Source organism: Nerophis ophidion, linkage group LG02 (genome assembly GCF_033978795.1).
Source record: "Nerophis ophidion isolate RoL-2023_Sa linkage group LG02, RoL_Noph_v1.0, whole genome shotgun sequence".
NCBI classification, from domain to species: domain Eukaryota; kingdom Metazoa; phylum Chordata; class Actinopteri; order Syngnathiformes; family Syngnathidae; genus Nerophis; species Nerophis ophidion.
In genome coordinates, this window is record NC_084612.1 from 55,926,039 (window position 1) to 55,945,193 (window position 19,155).

The following is a 19,155-nucleotide window of genomic DNA, read 5'->3' on the forward strand; positions in this document are numbered from 1 at the left end:
TTCAGCTAAATTTGTTGGTTTTCGACATGGACTTGTTTCTTCAGCATTGTCAACACGTTTAAGTCAGGACTTTGGGAAGGCGATTCTAAAATCTTCATTCTAGCCTGATTTAGCCATTCCTTTACCACTTATGATGTGTGTTTGGGATCATCGTCCTGTTGGAACACCCAACTGTGCCCAAGACCCAACCTCCGGGCTGATGATTTTAGCTTGTCCTGAAGAATTTGGAGGTAATCCTCCTTTTTCATTGTCCCATTTACTCTCTGTAAAGCACCAGTTCCATTGGCAGCAAAACAGGCCCAGAGCATAATACTACTAGCACCATGCTTGACGGTAGGGTTGGTGTTTCTGGGATCGAAGCCCTCATCTTTTCTCCTCCAAACATATTGCTGGGTATTGTGTCCAAACAGTTCCATTTTTGTTTCATCTGACATCACATGGACAAAGATAAGACCTTCTGGAGGAAGGTTCTGTGTTACATGTTGAATAAATATTTTTACATTTAATATATTTTTCTCCTGGTCCTTACTTTTAATAGGTCATAAATATTATAAATTAGAATCAATTTCAATCGATATAAAACATTGATGTCCTGCTGAGAGACAGCCACATGAGCAGAGAGAAGTTAAAGTCTATGATTGCTGCTTTAGAAAACCGGGGGCTGCCAAAAAAACCCCCAAAAAAACAGAACACATCATAGCAGTGACATTTGGGCCTTAAATGTTGGCGTCGTCATTTTATATTTGGATCCATCAGTTGTCTTCAAGACTGGACCAGTTGTGAACGTAAACACAAACAAACATGGCTGTGGCTGTAAAGAAGTCATATATGTGTAAGTCATACAAACATTTCTTTGTTTTATCAACCCATTAAAGACAGATGGAAAGCAACGTAGATTTTGAAATGAAAGGTGATGGTGGTGATCTCTTTTTAAATAAGATGTCACATCAATCTCAGCTGGTCTTAAACACACACACACACACACACACACACACACACACACACACACACACACACACACACACACACACACACACGCACACACACACACACACACACACACACACACACACACACACACACACACACACACACACACACACACCCTCCTGTATTTGTTACGTTCTTAAGACCTCTCTGAAAAATGCCTACCTCTTTAGTACCACCCTTTTTAGATATATACAGTTGTGATCCAAATTATTCAACCCCCCCACAATTTTGGTGTTTTAGCAAGTAGGACATTTATTCTGAATTTTGTTTATAGTCATATTAAATAAAGATGCATTAAATAGACAAATGCAACTTGAATTACAACATTATATTTTTTAACATACCAAACAGTGTCATTTCTCTTAATATCTCATTGACAAAATTATTTAACCTCTTGAAAATCATAACTCTTAAGAACAGAATTTGAATAAGGTCTGTTCAATCAGGTGTTGAAAACACCTGTAGATGTGATTAGAACCATAACGAACAACAATTAAACTGATTGAAAAAGACTGTGATGCTCAGCTTCTTGTAGATTATCAATGGTGTATTTGCAACATGGTGAAGTTCAGGGAGTGGTCAAAGAAGTCAAGAGAGGAGGTCATTTCTCTTCATAAGAAAGGATATGGATATAAGAAAATAGCAAAGACATTACACATTCCAAGAGACACAGTTGGGAGCATCATTCGCAAGTTTAAAGCTAAAGGCACTGTGGAAACACTACCCGGGCGTGGTAGAAAGAGGATGCTGTGTGCAACTGCTGTCCGGTATTTGAAGCGTACAGTGGTGAAATACCCCCGGGTAACAGCTGAGGAACTACAACAGGACATTGCAGAGGGGGGAATGCAGGTTTCGTCCCAGACAATAAGGCGCGCACTACGAGATGAAGGCCTCCATGCCAGTACTCCCAGGCGCACCCCACTTCTGACTACCAGGCACAAGAAAAATAGACTCCAGTATGCCAAAAATCATCTGGACAAACCCCAAAGGTTTTGGGAAACTGTTCTATGGAGTGATGAGTCAAAACTGGAACTCTTTGGGCCAATGAATCAACGTTATGTTTGAAGGAGAAAAAATGAAGTTTACAAAGAGAAGAACACCTTGCCCACTGTTAAGCATGGTGGGGGGGCAATCATGCTCTGGGGCTGTTTCTCTGCCTCAGGTACCGGGAATCTCCAGAGTGTTTAAGGCATTATGAATTCTATTTCCTACCAGGATATATTAGCTGCAAATGTCATGAAGTCAGTGACGAAGCTGAGGCTTGGGAGACGTTGGACCTTCCAACAGGACAACGATCCCAAGCATACCTCCAAATCAACATCAGAATGGTTGCAGAAAAAGGGCTGGAAGACTCTATAGTGGCCTTCACAGTTGCCAGACCTAAATCCTATAGAAAACCTGTGGTGGGACTTGAAGAAGGCAGTTGCAGCACGCAAGCCCAAGAATATGAATGAACTGGAGGCCTTTGCCCAAGAGGAATGGGCTAAAATACCTGTAGATCGTTGCAAGAAGCTTGTGTCCGGTTATGTATCACGTTTGAAGGATGTAATTACTGCCAACGGGTGTTCTACTAAGTACTAAAGATGCATGTAACTAGGGGGTTGAATCATTTTGTCAATGAGATATTAAGAAAAATTTCCTTTTTTGGTATTTTGTAAAATAGTGTTACAATTTAAGTTGCATTTGTCTATTTGACACATCTTTATTTGATATGACTATAAACAAAATACGGAATAAAAGTCCAACTTGCTAAAACACCAAAATTGTGTGGGGGTTGAATAATTTTGATCACAACTGTAGAGATGTGTATTTACAACATCAATAATATATACATACTATGCAAATATAAAAAACCTTGTTGTGAAAAATGAGTTGGAATTTCACAAGAAAAAGGTCACAATTTCACAGGAAACACTTGGAATTTTGGCAGTATTATAATAAAAGTCGTAATTTTACTCTACACAGGTCATAATTTTACAAAAAAACCTGAACATTTGTGCAATATAATGATAAAATCTGGAATTTTAATCAAAAACAGTCACAATTTTACAAGAAAAGCTTAAGGTTTTAGCAATTTTATGAAAATATTTTTTATTTTACTCGAATAAATTCTAAATTTTATAAGAAAACTTTGAAATGTTTGGAATGCTATCATAATAATCGGAATTTTACTCAAAGAATGTCACTATTTTACAAGAAAAATACAAACATTGGCAATATTGTGATAAAAGTCAGAACTGTATATGACGAATGTCACCATTTTGCATTAAAAAGTAATAATTTTAAATGAAAAAAAAAACAATTTTAGGGGGAAATATTGCAATTTTACAGAAACAGAAAGAATATGAGAACTATTTCCCAAGTTTATAAGAAAGAAGTTGTGAGAAAAAGGCAGCTTTTAGTTATTTTTTAAAATTTTTTGTTTGTAATTGTTTTTATTTTCATTATTTACTTCAAGTTATTACAGTATGTCTCTCTATGTATATTTATTTATTTATTTTAGTTAATTGTGGCCAAAGGGTGCCCATTTCCAATTTTTATACACACTTATTTCATATGTTGACCAGAGGGGGAGCACTTTTAAAACCGACACACAGTCAATTTAAAAAATCTTTAGTTTTAAGGACCACCCTCATTTTAACCACAAGGGGTGCAAATGAGACATTGTCTATAAATGCAATGTTATTGGGACCATGATTTATGTTATCACTTGTTCACACCTCCTGGAAGATACTTTTCCTTATTCATGTCTCAAGAAGGGTAGCAATATTAGAATACACACACACACACACACACACACACACACACACACACACACACACACACACACACACACACACACACACATATGCACACTGACACATATTCTTGTATTTGTTACCTTCCTGAGACCTGAGAAAAAGCCTAACTCTTTAGGACCACCACTTTTATACATATATAAAGATGTGCATTTGCAACATTTATAATATATACATACTATGTAAATATAAAATAGCTTGTTGTGAAAAATTAGTTGGAATTTCACAAGAAAAACTTATAATTTTGGCAGTGTCAGAATAAAAGTCGTAATTTTACTCGATGAAGGTCAAAATTTTACAAGATAAACTGAACATTTGTGAAATATTATGATAAAAGTGGGAATTTTAATAGAAAAGCTTAAAAAAATTCAAATTTTATGAAAAGAGTTGTAATTTTATTTGACAAAAGTCACAATTTTATAATAAAACTTTGAGATTTTGGCAATATTATAATAATAATCGGAATATTACTTGGCAAAATGATGACAAAGATCATAACTTACTAAAAAAAATTCACTATGTTACAAGAACAACAAGAAAATTGTCAATATTGTGATAAAAGTCGGAATTATATATGACAAATGTCAGCATTTTGCATTAAAAAGTAATAATTTAACATAAAAAAGTAAAATTTTTACAAGAACATTTTGCAATATTACAGAAACAGAAAGAGTATTAGAAATTGTTCCCAATGTTATAAGAAAAAAGTCGACACATTGTGAGAAAGACTGATTTTAGTTAAGTTTTTCTTTGTAATTGTTTTTTAATCTTCATTATTTATTTTACAAGTTATTACAGTATGTCTATATATAGATATTGATTTAATTTTTTTTATATTAATTTTGGCCAAAGGGGGCACATTTCAATTTCTTCCACACACTTGTTATTTCATATGTTGACCAGAAGGGGAGCACTTTTAAAAGTGACACACAGTCAATGTGAAAATGTCCTTCTTTTTTGGGACCACAGTCATTTTCAGAGATGTCACCAGCAGGGTTGCAAATGAGACATTGTCTATTAGATGCAATGTTATTGGGACCATGATTTATGTCATCACTTCTTCACAGCTCCTCATATGAAAGGTAACTTTTCTTCTTCATGTCTCAAGAAGGGTAGAAATACAAGAACACACACACACACACCTACACACACACTATATATATAGGGAACATATTCATTGACATGACTGTGATTTATTTCATGACCCTGCACTACACCACATGAACCATCTACCTGCCATTGTGAGAAGAGCCTATTCCAACCCCACTGTCATTTAATTTGTTTCAGGTCCCATTTTAAATCATAGCTCTTTTTAAGTTCACTGAACCTTTCGGGGAGGTTTGAAGTGATGATTGGCTCACTACCACAACAGAGTTGGAACTTTTTGGGCACCCTGACCATTTGATTCCAAAACAATTATTATACACCTAACTTATATATTATTAAATTGTATATTGACAATGTATTGTATAGTATTAATATTACTGTACATTGTTAAGATATTGTATAATATTAGTAAATATCGTCATTGAAAGTGTGTGTATGTTCAATTTTAGTTGGGCCGTTTGTTCAGCCCATAAGGCACACCGAATTATAAGGCACACTGTAGATAAACTCGACGAGTTGAGTTCATGCCAAAAAGTTCTATTTTGGTTTCATCCGACCACATGACATTCTCCCAATCCTCCGCTGTATCATCATCCATGTATCCATTTTGGTATAAACTCAACTTGTCGTGTTTGGAGGAAGAAGAATACTGAGTTGCATCCCAAGAACACCATAACTACTGTGAAGCATGGGGGTGGAAACATCATGCTTTGGGGCTGTTTTTCTGCTAAGGGGACAGGACGATTGATCCGTGTTAAGGAAAGAATGAATGGGGCCATGTATCGTGAGATTTTGAGCCAAAACCTCCTTCCATCATGTGAGAGCTTTGAATGGTTGACCAAATACTTATTTTCCACCATAATTTACAAATAAATTCTTTAAAATTCCTAAAATGTGAATTCCTTGGATTTTTTTTTCACATTATGTCTCACAGTTGAAGTGTTCCTATGATGAAAATTAAAGACCTCTGGCATCATTTTAAGTGGGAGATCGGTGGCTGACTAAATACTTTTTTGCCCCACTGTATAATGTCTTGTGTGGGAAAAGTCAACTCACAAAGCTACAGAGATAGAACATCCAGGATTGGCAGAAATCATGACTGCTGTGACAACAAAGCAAAGAAGCAGATCACCTGATGCAGTGCGGTGAGGCCGTCTTCGTTGCAGAGGTCTGGGCTCACGTTGTTCTTCAGCAAATAGCGCACTGGTGGGAAAAAAACACAGAGAGACAGGTGACTAAAAAGCAAGGAAAGATTGCTGTTTGAACACGGGATATTTAAGTATGGTGCACCTTAAACCTGGAATATTCTTATCATAGGGGCCCCGAAGGACCCACATGGGATTGATGGCAACTTTCAATCTTTACAACAATTGTTGAATAATCAATCTGGACGTTGTTAATTTTGTGGCGCATTTAGTCGTTTTACATCATTCAAAAGTCACTAATCATATATTTAATTAACAAAGCCTAACCTAGATTATAATGTGCCCTTTAACAAACTAAGGACATAATCATCTTGACCTAGAACACACTGCCCACAAGCAAATAAAAGGCATACTTACTCAACAGCCATACATGTCACACTAAGGGTGGCAGTATAAACAATGCCAACACTGTCATAAACATGTGCCATATAGTGAAACCCCACTAAACAACATTGTCATAAACATGTGCCATATAGTGAAACCACACTAAATAACATTTTCATAAACATGTGCCATATAGTGAAACCACACTAAACAACACTGTCGTAAACATGTGCCATATAGTGAAACCCCACTAAACAACATTGTCATAAACATGTGCCATATAGTGAAACCACATTAAACAACACTGTCATAAACGTGTGCCATATAGTGAAACCACACTAAACAACACTGTCATAAACATGTGCCATATAGTGAAACCACACTAAACAACTTGGTCATAAACATGTGCTCTATAGTGAAACCACACTAAACAACATTGTCATAAACATGTGCCATATAGTGAAACCACACTAAACAACACTGTCATAAACATGTGCCATATAGTGAAACCACATTAAACAACACTGTCATAAACGTGTGCCATATAGTGAAACCACAGTAAACCACACTGTCATATACATGTGCCATATAGTGAAACCGCACTAAACAACACTGTCATAAACATGTGCCATATAGTGAAACCGCACTGTCATAAACATGTGCCATATAGTGAAACCACACTAAACAACACTGTCATAAACATGTGCTATATAGTGAAACCACACTAAACAACACTGTCATAAACATGTGCTATATAGTAAAACCACACTAAACAACAACGACAAATACATTTTGGAAGAATATTTGCACCACATAAACACTACAGAACAAATTCACAGAAATTCCTGCAGCACCAACTCTTCCAGGACGCTACAATATAAACAAAAGCCATTGGTGGATATACACATAACATCCTCTGTAATGATACCACGTACAATAGGGTATCTAGTTGATACTACTATGATTACATCAATATTTTTAAAGGGGAACATTATCACCAGACCTATGTAAGCATCAATATATACCTGGATGTTGCAGAAAAAAAGACCATATGTTTTTTTAACCGATTTCCGAACTCTAAGAGGGTAAATTTTGCGATTTAAACGCCTTTCAATTGTTCGCCTGTCGGAGCAATGACCTTTCACCCGTGACGTTACATCGTGAAGCGACCCGCCATTTTCTCAAACACATTAAACACACCTATTCAAATCAGCTCTGTTATTTTCCGTTTTTTCGACTGTTTTCTGGTACCTTGGAGACATCATGCCTCGTCGGTGTGTTGTCGGAGGGTGTAACAACACGAACAGAGACGGATTCGATTCAAGTTGCACCAGTGGTCAAAAGATGCAAAAGTCCCTCGTTTGTTCTGCACACTGTACCGACGACATCTATGCTACGACAGGGATGGCAAGAATGTGTGGATATCCTGCGACACTCAAAGCAGATGCATTTTCAACGAAAAAGTCAACGAAATCACAAAGGTGAGTTTTGTTGATGTTATTGACTTGTGTGGAGTGTGCTAATCAGACATATCTGGTCACGGCATGACTGCAAGCTAATCAATGCTAACATGCTATTTAGGCTAGCTGTATGTACATATTGCATCATTATGCCTCATCTGTAGCTATATTTGCATCCAGCCTTTCCCTGCACCCACATTTAATGCCAAACAAACATATACTAATTGTTGGTTAGAAGGCGATCGCCGAATTCGTCGCTGTGCCGCTGTCTGTCGTGATATGGCTCAAAAGCTTCTGTTTCTTTTTTAATTTCGTTTTCGGTACCTGCCTCCACACTCCAACCATCCGTTTCAATACATGTGTAATCTGTTGAATCGCTTACGGCGCTGAAATCCGAGTCTGAATCCGAGCTAATATCGCTATACCTTTCTGTGCTATCCGCCATGTTTGTTTCTGTGTGGTCACGCTGTGACGTCATAGGACAATAGACGAGTGGATATAACGACGGTTAAATCAGGCACTTTGAAACCGTTTTTCGGGATATTGCGTGATGGGTAAAATTTAGAGAAAAATTTTGAAAAATAAAATAAGCCACTGGGAACTGATTTTTATTGGTTTTAACTCTTCAGAAATTGTGATAATGGTCCCCTTAAAAATCTCAAAATCTTCTTTCGTTTTTAAAAATGTATATTATGTTTATCAACTCAGTAAATATGTCCCTGGACACGAGGACTTTGAATATGACCAATGTATGATCCTGCAACTACTTGGTATCGGATTGATACCCAAATGTGTGGTATTATCCAAAACTAATGTAAAGTATCAAAAAAGAGAAGAATAAATAGAGGTGTAAATAGAACATGTTAAAACATGAAGTAAGCATATAGTAACAATAAATGAACAAGTAGATTAATAATTAATTTTTACAGTTTGTCCCTCATAATGTCGACGCAATATGTTACTGCGTTACATCAGCAGACTAATTAGGAGTCTTTATTTATTTACTTACTACTAAAAGAAAAGTTGTCTAATGTGTTCACCATCTTATTGTAATAACAAACATATGTTAAATGTACCGGAATATTTTTTTGTTAAAATAAGCGCCAATAATAAAAAATGTTGTTGTCCCCTTTATTTTAGAAAAGTACCGAAAAACTTTAGGTACCGCTACCAAAATATTAGTATCTGGACAACACTAATACACACACACCGAGCACCCACTGGCAGAAATGTAGATCGGTGCCTATGATGTTAATGAAAGAGGCAAGATAATAAATGGTGGAACATAATACACATATTCAGATTTCCTTAATTTTTGAAATCAGGAGTGATTCTGCATGTAAAAATCTCAATAACAGTATGCTAGCTATTTAAGTTTACTTTGGCAATTATTATACTAGATGGGCCTGGGTGTTAGTCAATAAATCAGTTCATCGAATGATAAGTGGATATATTGACATCGAATAATTGTCATGTCCATGTGTGTTTGTTTTTCTTCCTCTCTCACGTTCAAACAGGGTGCAGGAGGGTTCACTCTGTGCATCGCTCTCAAGTGCTGAGAATGATGTGGAGATGTGTTGTGTCGTCACTTATTAGTTAGTGCGCTCTAAACGTAATAATACACCAAGAAAGCTTATCGTCTATTCCCGCTCTTACTTCTTCCACTTCTGGGTGTCTACCACTCAACACATGTCCTCATATCCTGTGTATGTAACGCTTAAACCAAAAATGAACAAAAGGCAAGTCCCGCTAGGAAAAGGCACTGAAGCATAGGGATGGCTAAGCAAAACAAAATGATAAATGAACTGGCTACAAAGTAAATAAAACGGAATGCTGGACGACAGTAAAAACTTACAGCGAGTGGAGCAGCAGAAGGCGTCCACAAAGGACATCCATACATGACATGGCAATCAACAATGTCCCCACAAACAATAATAGCGTACGCAAAATTTAAATAGTCTTGATTGCAAAAAAAAGCAGGTGCAGGGAAAATAACTCAAAGGAAGGTGTGACACTGCTACGGGTAAACACCAACAAAACAGGAAGGGTCACCAAAATAACAGCGCAAGACTAAAGCCCTACACACTGGGAAACAACAACAAACTCGAAATAAGGCACGACAACCTGGTGGAGTTTTGTTTTTTAACCTTTTCTGCTTGTGGTGTGCCTCCGTATTTTTTTTATGAAAAAAATGTGCCTTGGCTTAAAAAAAGTTAAAAAACAATGCCTTACACAACCGCTGTAATAACATCATGCATAAACAATGGCAACTTAAACAAACATTCCACATTTATCTTTTTTTTATCAATGTGCAATTCAGTTCAGAACAAAATCACTGAGTCTTTCAGAGGGTATTGTAACCCTTTGAGGTCTGCCCCAGAACATCTCTGACCCCTGAATGCTGTTGTGGTGGGTGATTGACATCAGTTTGTTTGTGTGTGTGTGTGTGTGTGTGTGTGTGTGTGTGTGTGTGCGTGCGTGCGTGTGTGCGTGCGTGCGTGCGTGCGTGCGTGTGTGTGTGTCCACATCAAGTGCACTGTTCTCAGTCCACGGTGTCACCTCCTGTGTGTCATGTGCCTCTGGTAATTTTCCTTTCATCTTCCGGTTGAAGAGCAGCTCCGCTGGGCTTTTCCCGTTGGTCGCATGTTCTAAGCTCCGGTACACCGTGACATACTTTCTTAGTTCCCGTTTCCAGTCCAGAGCTTCGCTTGAGCACACTTAGGCATTGTCTTTACGTGTATGGTCACATTTGTCTCACAATATTCCCTGAATAATTCAGTAGGTAGGTAGGTAGGTCTTTATTGTCATTGCACAAGTAAAACAAAACTTTGTTTTCAGCACAAACCCGTTCAAGATGAGACAAAAAAACAGTGTACAGAGTTACAAAACAGGGACGCTGATAAGTCACCACAAGGTTCCCCGTAACAGAAAGGGAAAAGGGTAAACACTGGGGGAGGTTGAGTAAAAAAATACTTGAGTGGGAAAAACCCTCCATAGCAAATACACAAACATATTACAACGTACATCTCACGATATCTCGCAACAGAGGGGAGGGAGTGGGGGCCACCATGGCAGGCTGCAGCTCTTCAGGCGCTGCCCGTCCGTCCATCACCCCTAAGGGATTCGCATTAAGGGCATTGAATGGAGGGTGGGGAATGTTTATGTATTGTGTGTGCTGTAAATTTTCGTGGATGCATGTGTGTGTGTAATTCTGCGGCCTTGATGTCGTGCAGTCGCTAGTCCAAGGTCAACAACAACGGATGTGTGTCCATGACTGACAAGAAGGGAGTTTGTTGTGTCTTTGCTACACTGTACTTCGGGAGAGTCTCCAAGCCAAGGAATCAATCCAAGTTAGAATGTTTTGTATGCGAGTGAAAATAAAATTGGCTTTTCACTCTAAATTGTCTATGACTGGTCCTCAAAATTCATCCTGTGGGGCAGACAGTCCAATCTTATCTAAATCACAAGAGTGTCCACAGTTCTTCCCGCATCCTCCAATCATTTGTGGCAGCTTTGGGGTACTTTGAAGACTGGCAGTAACTTCCAATTAGTCAACAAACCCGAGCAAGGCTTACTCCAATCAGTAGATGTCCGGTTGTCATAATTCCCAATAGGTAGATATCTTCATGTCTTCGACTAGAAGGGTCGTCACACACGCGGCACTCCTTCCCCCAAGAGTCCGTGGTGTGTCCAGCAACAACCGCTCCGTCACGACAAGCAGGTTCCCCCAAAACCAAGATCTTGTCAATTTTGTTGAGGCCAGTTAATTAGTTTCAATGTTTAGATTTGGAGAGCAGTGAAAAAATAGGCAACAAGAAAGTTAAGACAAGACAAAGAAGCAAGCAGGAGAGATACGGGAGAGGAAAGGGGAGCGTCCGCCCTGGATGAGTGCCAGTGAGAAATTCAGACTTGAATTGGGGTTCTTGGTCTGATCTGCAAGAAACTGCTAGTCCAACAGACTGTCAATTACATTTTCTGTCGTTGTGACAGTCATGATGTCAGACTCTTAGTAACGACTGTAGTAATCCACCACCACAAGTATGGAGTGGTTAGTCGGCAATGGTCCAAGCAGATCTATGGCTATATCTATATAAAAGGACTACAGGCCGGTGGCGCTAACCTCCCATATCATGAGGACCATGGAGAGGTTGGTCCTGGAACAACTCCGCCCTACAGTCAAGCCCCACCTGGACCCACTCCAACTCGCCTACCAGCCACAACTGGGAGTGGAGGACGCAGTCATCTACCTGCTGAACTGAGCCCACACCCACCTGGACAAGCCTGCAAGCAGTGTGAGGGTCATGTTTTTTGACTTCTCCAGTGCTTTCAATTCTACACGGCCTGGGCTACTGGCTGTGAAGTTTGAGAATATGCAGGTGGAGGCCCCCTTGGTGTCCTGGGTTGTAGATTACCCGACTGACAGACCACAGTACGTTCGACTGCAGGACTGTGTGTCGGACAGGCTGGTCAGCAACACCAGGGCCCCGCAGGGTACAGTCCTCTCCCCTTTCCTCTTCACCATTTACACCACCGATTTCCACTATCAATCAGAGTCCTGCCACCTTCAGAAGTTTTCTGATGACTCTACGATAGTGGGGTGTATTGAGGCTGGTAATGATGAGGAATACAGGGCACTGGTGTGGACCTTGGAAGGAGGAGGAGTACACCGGCAACCCCTGTTTCCATCAGGGGGGTTGATGTGGACATGGTTGAGGATTATAAATACCTCGGAGTACACATCGATAACAAGCTGAATGGGTCAGAACACGCTGAGGCCCTCTACAAGAAGGGACAGAGCCGCCTCTACTTCCTCAGGAGGCTAGGATCCTTCAACGTCTGTACAAATATGTTGAAGATGTTCTACGAGTCGGTGGTGGCGAGCGCTTTCTTTTATGCCGTGGCGAGCGCTTTCTTTTATGCCGTGGCTTGCTGGGGCAGCGGGCTAAGAGTGAGGGACGCAAACAGACTGGACAAGTTGGTAGACAAGGCCAGTAACGTGGTGGGAGTGGAGCTGGACTCTGGCGGAGGTGTCAGAGAGGAGAAGTCGAGCAAAACTCCTTTCCATCATGGACAACACCTCCCACCCACTACACTCTGACCTTGCGGAGAGAATGAGCACGTTCAGTGGAAGGCTCAGACTCCCTAAATGTAACACGGAACGACACAGGAGGTCCTTCATACCGACAGCCATCAGACTGTATAATGCATATGTTCCTTCTTGACTGCACTTAAATGTAGAATATATTTATATTATTCATATATTATATAATATATATATAAAATATGTCATATATTACTTATTATTATTATTGGTTATTGTGAGCGAACTGTGGTGCTGAATTTCCCCCAGGGATCAATAAAGTACTTTTTATTCTATTCTATTCTATCTTGCCAGGGACCATCTGGTAGACTTGTAGGCCCCAAGCTACAATTTGACACCCATGACATACCTTGCAGTGTTTCTCCAACAATTGGACATTTGGGTCCTTCATCGACCTTGCAGTCTCTTCTCTAACACTATGTGTGTTCTTCCTAGCACGATGTATCCTATCACACACAACTCATTGACGATCGGTGCATATGGTTTACAATGATCAAAACATCCGCTTGGTGCATTGCGTACATCCATTAATTTTGGGTTAGTAGCAGATGTTTCTTCTATCTCTCGTGTAGTAAGTGCTTGTGGTGTGGCACTTATTGCTGCCAATCTAACATACTCCTGTCTACGGCAGATTTTTGTGAACGTGGCCCACTTTCTTCAAAGCCAAGATCCTGACGGACTGTTAAAGGCCTACTGAAATGAGATTATCTTATTTAAACGGGGATAGCAGGTCCATTCTATGCGTCATACTTGATAATTTCGCGATATTGCCATATTTTTGCTGAAAGGATTTAGTAGAGAACATCGACGATAAAGTTCGCAACTTTTGGTCACTTATGAAATAGCCTTTCCTTTACCGGAATTCACAGACGATTATGTCACAAGGGTGAGGGCTCCTCACGTCCTCAAATTGTTTATAATGGGAGCCTCCAGCAGCAAGAGCTATTCGGACTGAGAAAACGACAATTTCCCCATTAATTTGTGCGAGAATGAAAGATTCGTGGATGATGATATTGATAGCGAAGGACTAGAATATATATATATATTTTTAAATAAAGTATAAAAAAAAAAAAAGGTGATTGCATTGGGACGGATTCAGATGTTTTTAGACACATTTACTAGGATAATTCTGGGAAATCCCTTATCTTTCTATTGTGTTGCTAGTGTTTTAGTGAGATTAAATAGTACCTGAGAGTCCCTGTGTCCACAGGTGTCTTGAGGCCAGTCTCTGAGGGAAGTCGATGGCAGCTGCATGGACGGCGCAAGCTCAGCTGATCTCCGGTAAGAGGCGACTTTTTACCACAATTTTCTCACCAAAACATGCTGGTTGACAAGTGGTCGGGAACCATGTTCGCTTGACCGCTCTGATCCATAGTAAAACTTCACCTCTGGTAATTTTAAACAAGGAATCACCGTGTGTTTGTGTGGCTAATGGCTAAAGCTTTCCAACTCCGTCTTTCTACTTTGACGTCTCCATTATTAATTGAACAAATTGCAAAATATTCATCAACACAGATGTCCGGAATACTGTTTAATTGTGTTGCAATGTTAATATTTCATCATTGATATATAAACTGTCAGACTGCGTGGTCGGTAGTAGTGGGTTTCAGTAGGCCTTTAAAATAACAAGCCGATGGGTCTGGCATACTGCTGATGCAAGATTCTCTGTGTAAATTGGTTTTGATGGAGTATTTCTTGTAAATTACAGGTTAGACTATGATGTAATTGTTGCATATTTTTTCCAGATCAGACCTCTGAATAGAACAGTATATCGAAAACTTTGTTTACAATTTTGATAGCAAGCATAATCACAACAACCTGTAGGATACTGCAGTAATATGTTGCTTTTGTAGTTAATAGTGTTTTTATTCAGTGCCTTTATTCAACATGCATTTTTAAACTGCATTGCATCTAAATTCAACAATATTCTACAGATTGGAGCAACTATTCAAAGTTCACTTCATCTTCAGTCCAAACTACTAAGATTCTCTCCTCAATTTCTCCACCTTCATCAAAACCGCAGTGTTGAACATAGACTTCAATTTTGTGAAGGGAAGACTTCTAAACCACAGAACTTTCCTCTAGAAGGTCTTATCTTTGTCCATGTGATGTCAGATGAAACAAAAATGAAGCTGTTTGGCCAAAATACCCAGCAATATGTTTGGAGGAGAAACGTTCTTCAATCCCAAGAACACAATCCTACCGTCAAGCATGGTGGTGGTAGTATTATGCTCTGGGTCTATTTCGCTTCCAATGGAACAGGTGCTTTACAGAGAGTAAATGGGACAATGAAAAAGGAGGATTCCCTCCAAATTCTTCAGGACAACCTAAAATCATCAGCATATATATATATACACACATACATGCATAAATATATACATATATATACAGTGGGGCAAAAAGTATTTAGTCAGCCACCGATTGTGCAAGTTCTCCCACTTAAAATGATGACAGAGGTCTGTAATTTTCATCATAGGTACACTTCAACTGTGAGAGACAGAATGTGAAAAAAAAAATCCGGGAATTCACATTGTAGGAATTTTAAAGAATTTATTTGTAAATTATGGTGGAAAATAAGTATTTGGTCAACCATTCAAAGCTCTCACTGATGGAAGGAGGTTTTGGCTCAAAATCTCACGATACATGGCCCCATTCATTCTTTCCTTAACACGGATCAATCGTCCTGTCCCCTTGGCAGAAAAACAGTCCCAAAGCTCGATGTTTCCACCCCCATGCTTCACAGTAGGTGTGGTGTTCTTGGGATGCAACTTAGTATTCTTCTTCTTCCAAACACGACGAGTTGCGTTTGTACCAAAATGGATACATGGATAATACAGCAGAGGATTGGGAGAATGTCATGTGGTCAGATGAAACCAAAATAGAACTTTTTGGTATAAACTTAACTCGTCGTGTTTGGAGGAAGAAGAATACTGAGTTGCATCCCAAGAACACCAGACCTACTGTCCAGCATGGGGGTGGAAACATCATGCTTTGTGGCTGTTTTTCTGCTAAGGGGACAGGACGATTGATCCGTGTTAAGGAAAGAATGATCGTATATATATATATATATATGATTTTTCATGATAGCACATGTCAATATTATGTAGGACATGCAGCAAATTAAAAAAAACTTCAACGATTTAGTCACGACAGTGTATGCTATGCTTCCTTGCCATCAATGTTACTAGAAGACATGCAAGAAATCATCAACATGCCATCGATGCTAATCACAAATGTATATTTTTTTTAGTAGATGATCATTTCTCCATCACAAACAATTGCTATCAATATGGCACAGATATTTGAAAGCGGAGTAGATAAGAATACAATTATTCATTTTTAACCTTTTGTTGCCCACTGACACGGTCAATCAGTTTTCAACAGTTTTCAATCCATTAGCCAGTCAAGCCTATGGGAAGGACACTCTCTCAAATGAATAGTCTGTGCACACATAAGCTGTATTCCACGAATACATGATCTATGTCCAGGCTGCTGTGAATAGGAAGTCCCCTATTTGACCAAGTAAGAAGCAGATCAAACAGTTTAATGAGGTAACGGAATAGGAGGAGAACAAGCTTGAAGGTTGTTACAATTAGTACACTGGGTCAGGGTGGATTTTGGCTTCATTCCTGTGAGAACCCTGCGTGTGACTGAAGCATTAAAAGCCTACTGAAACCCACTACTACCGACCACGCAGTTTGATGATGAAATATTAACATTGCAACACATGCCAATTAGCCTTTTTAGTTTACTAAATTGCAATTTTAAATTTCCCGCGAAGTGTCTTATTGAAAACGTTGCGGTATTATGACGCGTGCGTTTGACGTCTCGGATTGTAGCGGACATTATTTTCCAGCCCGATCAAAGCTATAAGTAGTCTGCTTTAATTGCATAATTCCACAGTATTCTGGACATCTGTGTTGCTGAATCTTTTGCAATTTGTTCAATTAATAATATAGAAGTCAAAGTAGAAAGATGGAGGTGGGAAGCTTTTAGCCTTTAGCCACACAAACACAGCCGGTGTTTCCTTGTTTAAAATTCCCGAAGGTGAAGCTTTACTATGAAACAGAGCGGTCAAGCGAACATGGATTCCGACTACATGTCAACCGGCAGGTTTCGGTGATAAAATTCTGGTCATAAGTTGGCGCTTACCGTAGTTATGAGCGGAGCCTGCGTCTTCCTGCAGCTGCTGCGACGACTATTACCTCCTCCCATGGAGACACTGGCGGTCAGTACACCCGTGGCCACACCCTTCCGACTTTTAGGTACTATTTAATCTCACTAAAACACTAGCAACACAATAGATAGATAGGGGATTTTCCAGAACTATCCTAGTAAATGTGTTGAATAACATCTGAATCGCTCCCACATTTTTTTAATAACTTTTTTTTCTAGTCCTTCACTCTCAATATCCTCATCCATGAATCTTTCATCCTCGCTCAAATTAATGGGGAAATTGTTGCTTTCTCGGTCCGAATCGCTCCAACTGCTGGTGGCCATGATTGTAAACAATGTGAGGATGTGAGGAGCCCTACAACCCGTGACGTCACGCGCACACCGTCTGCTACTTGCGGTAAAGGTAAGGCTTTTTTATTAGCGACCAAAAGTTGCAAACTTTATCGTCGATGTTCTCTACTAAATCCTTTCAGCAGAAATATGGCAATATTGCGAAATGATCAAGTATGACACATGGAATGGACCTGCTATCCTCGTTTAAATAAGAAAATCTCATTTGAGTAGGCCTTTAAGGAGTGGGACTTGGGTCATTTATCCAGGACTAGCTGCAGTGTGCTCTAACAACCACCAGGTAGCAAGGTTGACCACCACACATTTTTATTGAGCCTGAAATGACGTCATGTAAATCCAAGCAATACACCAGACTTTAGAAGTGGCCATGCGCTGTTTTGCCACTAGCTTGGTCCGTTTGCTTGTTATGCCGATTGCTCGAATAGTGCAGGCAAATTTTCTCACTTAAGGACTTCACGTTTAGGAGGGATGGGAGTAAACATGTGCAGAGTCTCTCTCCTGCCTTTTATTACATTTCCATTCTTTAATACTCCATAAGTTACGCCAGTGAGCTGGCGAACGGGTGATTATATTACTCCCAGGTTGCAACCGACTGGAAATGCCAATCAACTCGACGAAAGAGAGAAACACGAGTGCTGGGCCTAACTCCTCTGACAGAGATGCCAGCGAGTTTAGCATGTCGGCTATAACTAGCCTTCTGGAAGAACACCACCAGGCCCTCTCCCAAGACTTCAAACCAATTATTTCTACACTCGAGACAAACATTGATCATGTGGACACTAAGGTTTCTGAGCATTCTCAGAAGATTACTTCTCTCGAGAAAAACTTCTACCTTGCAAGACGAGCGCCCGTTCGCATTGGAGTCAACATGTGCTAAGCTAATGGAGAAAGAATTGACAAAATCTTTGACGAGGAAAAGAGGTTCGGGGGAGCCTGGTTGCCCTGATAGAACCATTGCTTGGTGGTACGTGAGAAAATCCTGGGAGAAATGGAAAATCATGAGCTTCTCCAACCTTTCCATCGAGGACGTGGAAGACATTTACCCATTTGGAACCGTGCTCGCGGGGCCCCTGCTGATTGGGCTGGGCATTGCTCTGGTGTATCGTCAAATTTGTAAGATGATGGCAGCCACTTAAGGAGCCCAAAGGCTGTTCATCGCAATGGAAGCATTGGGTCGGGCTGTGGGATCACAGACTGGGGCGATTTCTGAACTGAATTGCAAGATGGATCACATCATGGAGGAGCTTGTTGAAAGTGAAAAATTGGGATATGAGAGCCAGCATGGACGAATAGAACAGACAAGCCATTGTAATGTCTGCTCGCGGAAAAACAAAAATCCTAATCTACGATTTGACTCCCTCGAATGGCCTTGACGGTGCAACAACAGGAGCAGGCTGTTCTGAAAACATCCCCCGAGGACATCTCAACAATAGACGCTTTTGACCTTCCTGGGAGTCGAACTTTGCTTGCATTGTATGCTGAACGGCCCCAGGCCTGTGGCCTATGGATACAACACAAACACACACCCCTCCCCCACCCCACGCCTTCACCACCGCTTGATTCCCCTTCGGGATGATGGACAGCTGAGTAGCGCTTTATAACAGCAGGTCGGCCTCCAGGGCCCCAACTCCCCTCGCCCCCCT

General features: G+C 40.0%; 1 protein-coding gene across 2 annotated transcripts in view; it reads right to left on the reverse strand.

Annotated features, from left to right (window-relative positions):
- The window catches only part of ppp1r16b (protein phosphatase 1, regulatory subunit 16B), a 235,104-nt gene that overhangs the window by 49,238 nt on the left and 166,711 nt on the right, over nt 1-19,155 (reverse strand). For both annotated transcript variants that reach the window (XM_061886905.1, XM_061886910.1), the window contains exon 3: nt 6,028-6,098. In XM_061886905.1, the coding sequence (XP_061742889.1) occupies nt 6,028-6,098 (71 nt within the window). The remainder of the gene's footprint in view (nt 1-6,027; nt 6,099-19,155) is intronic.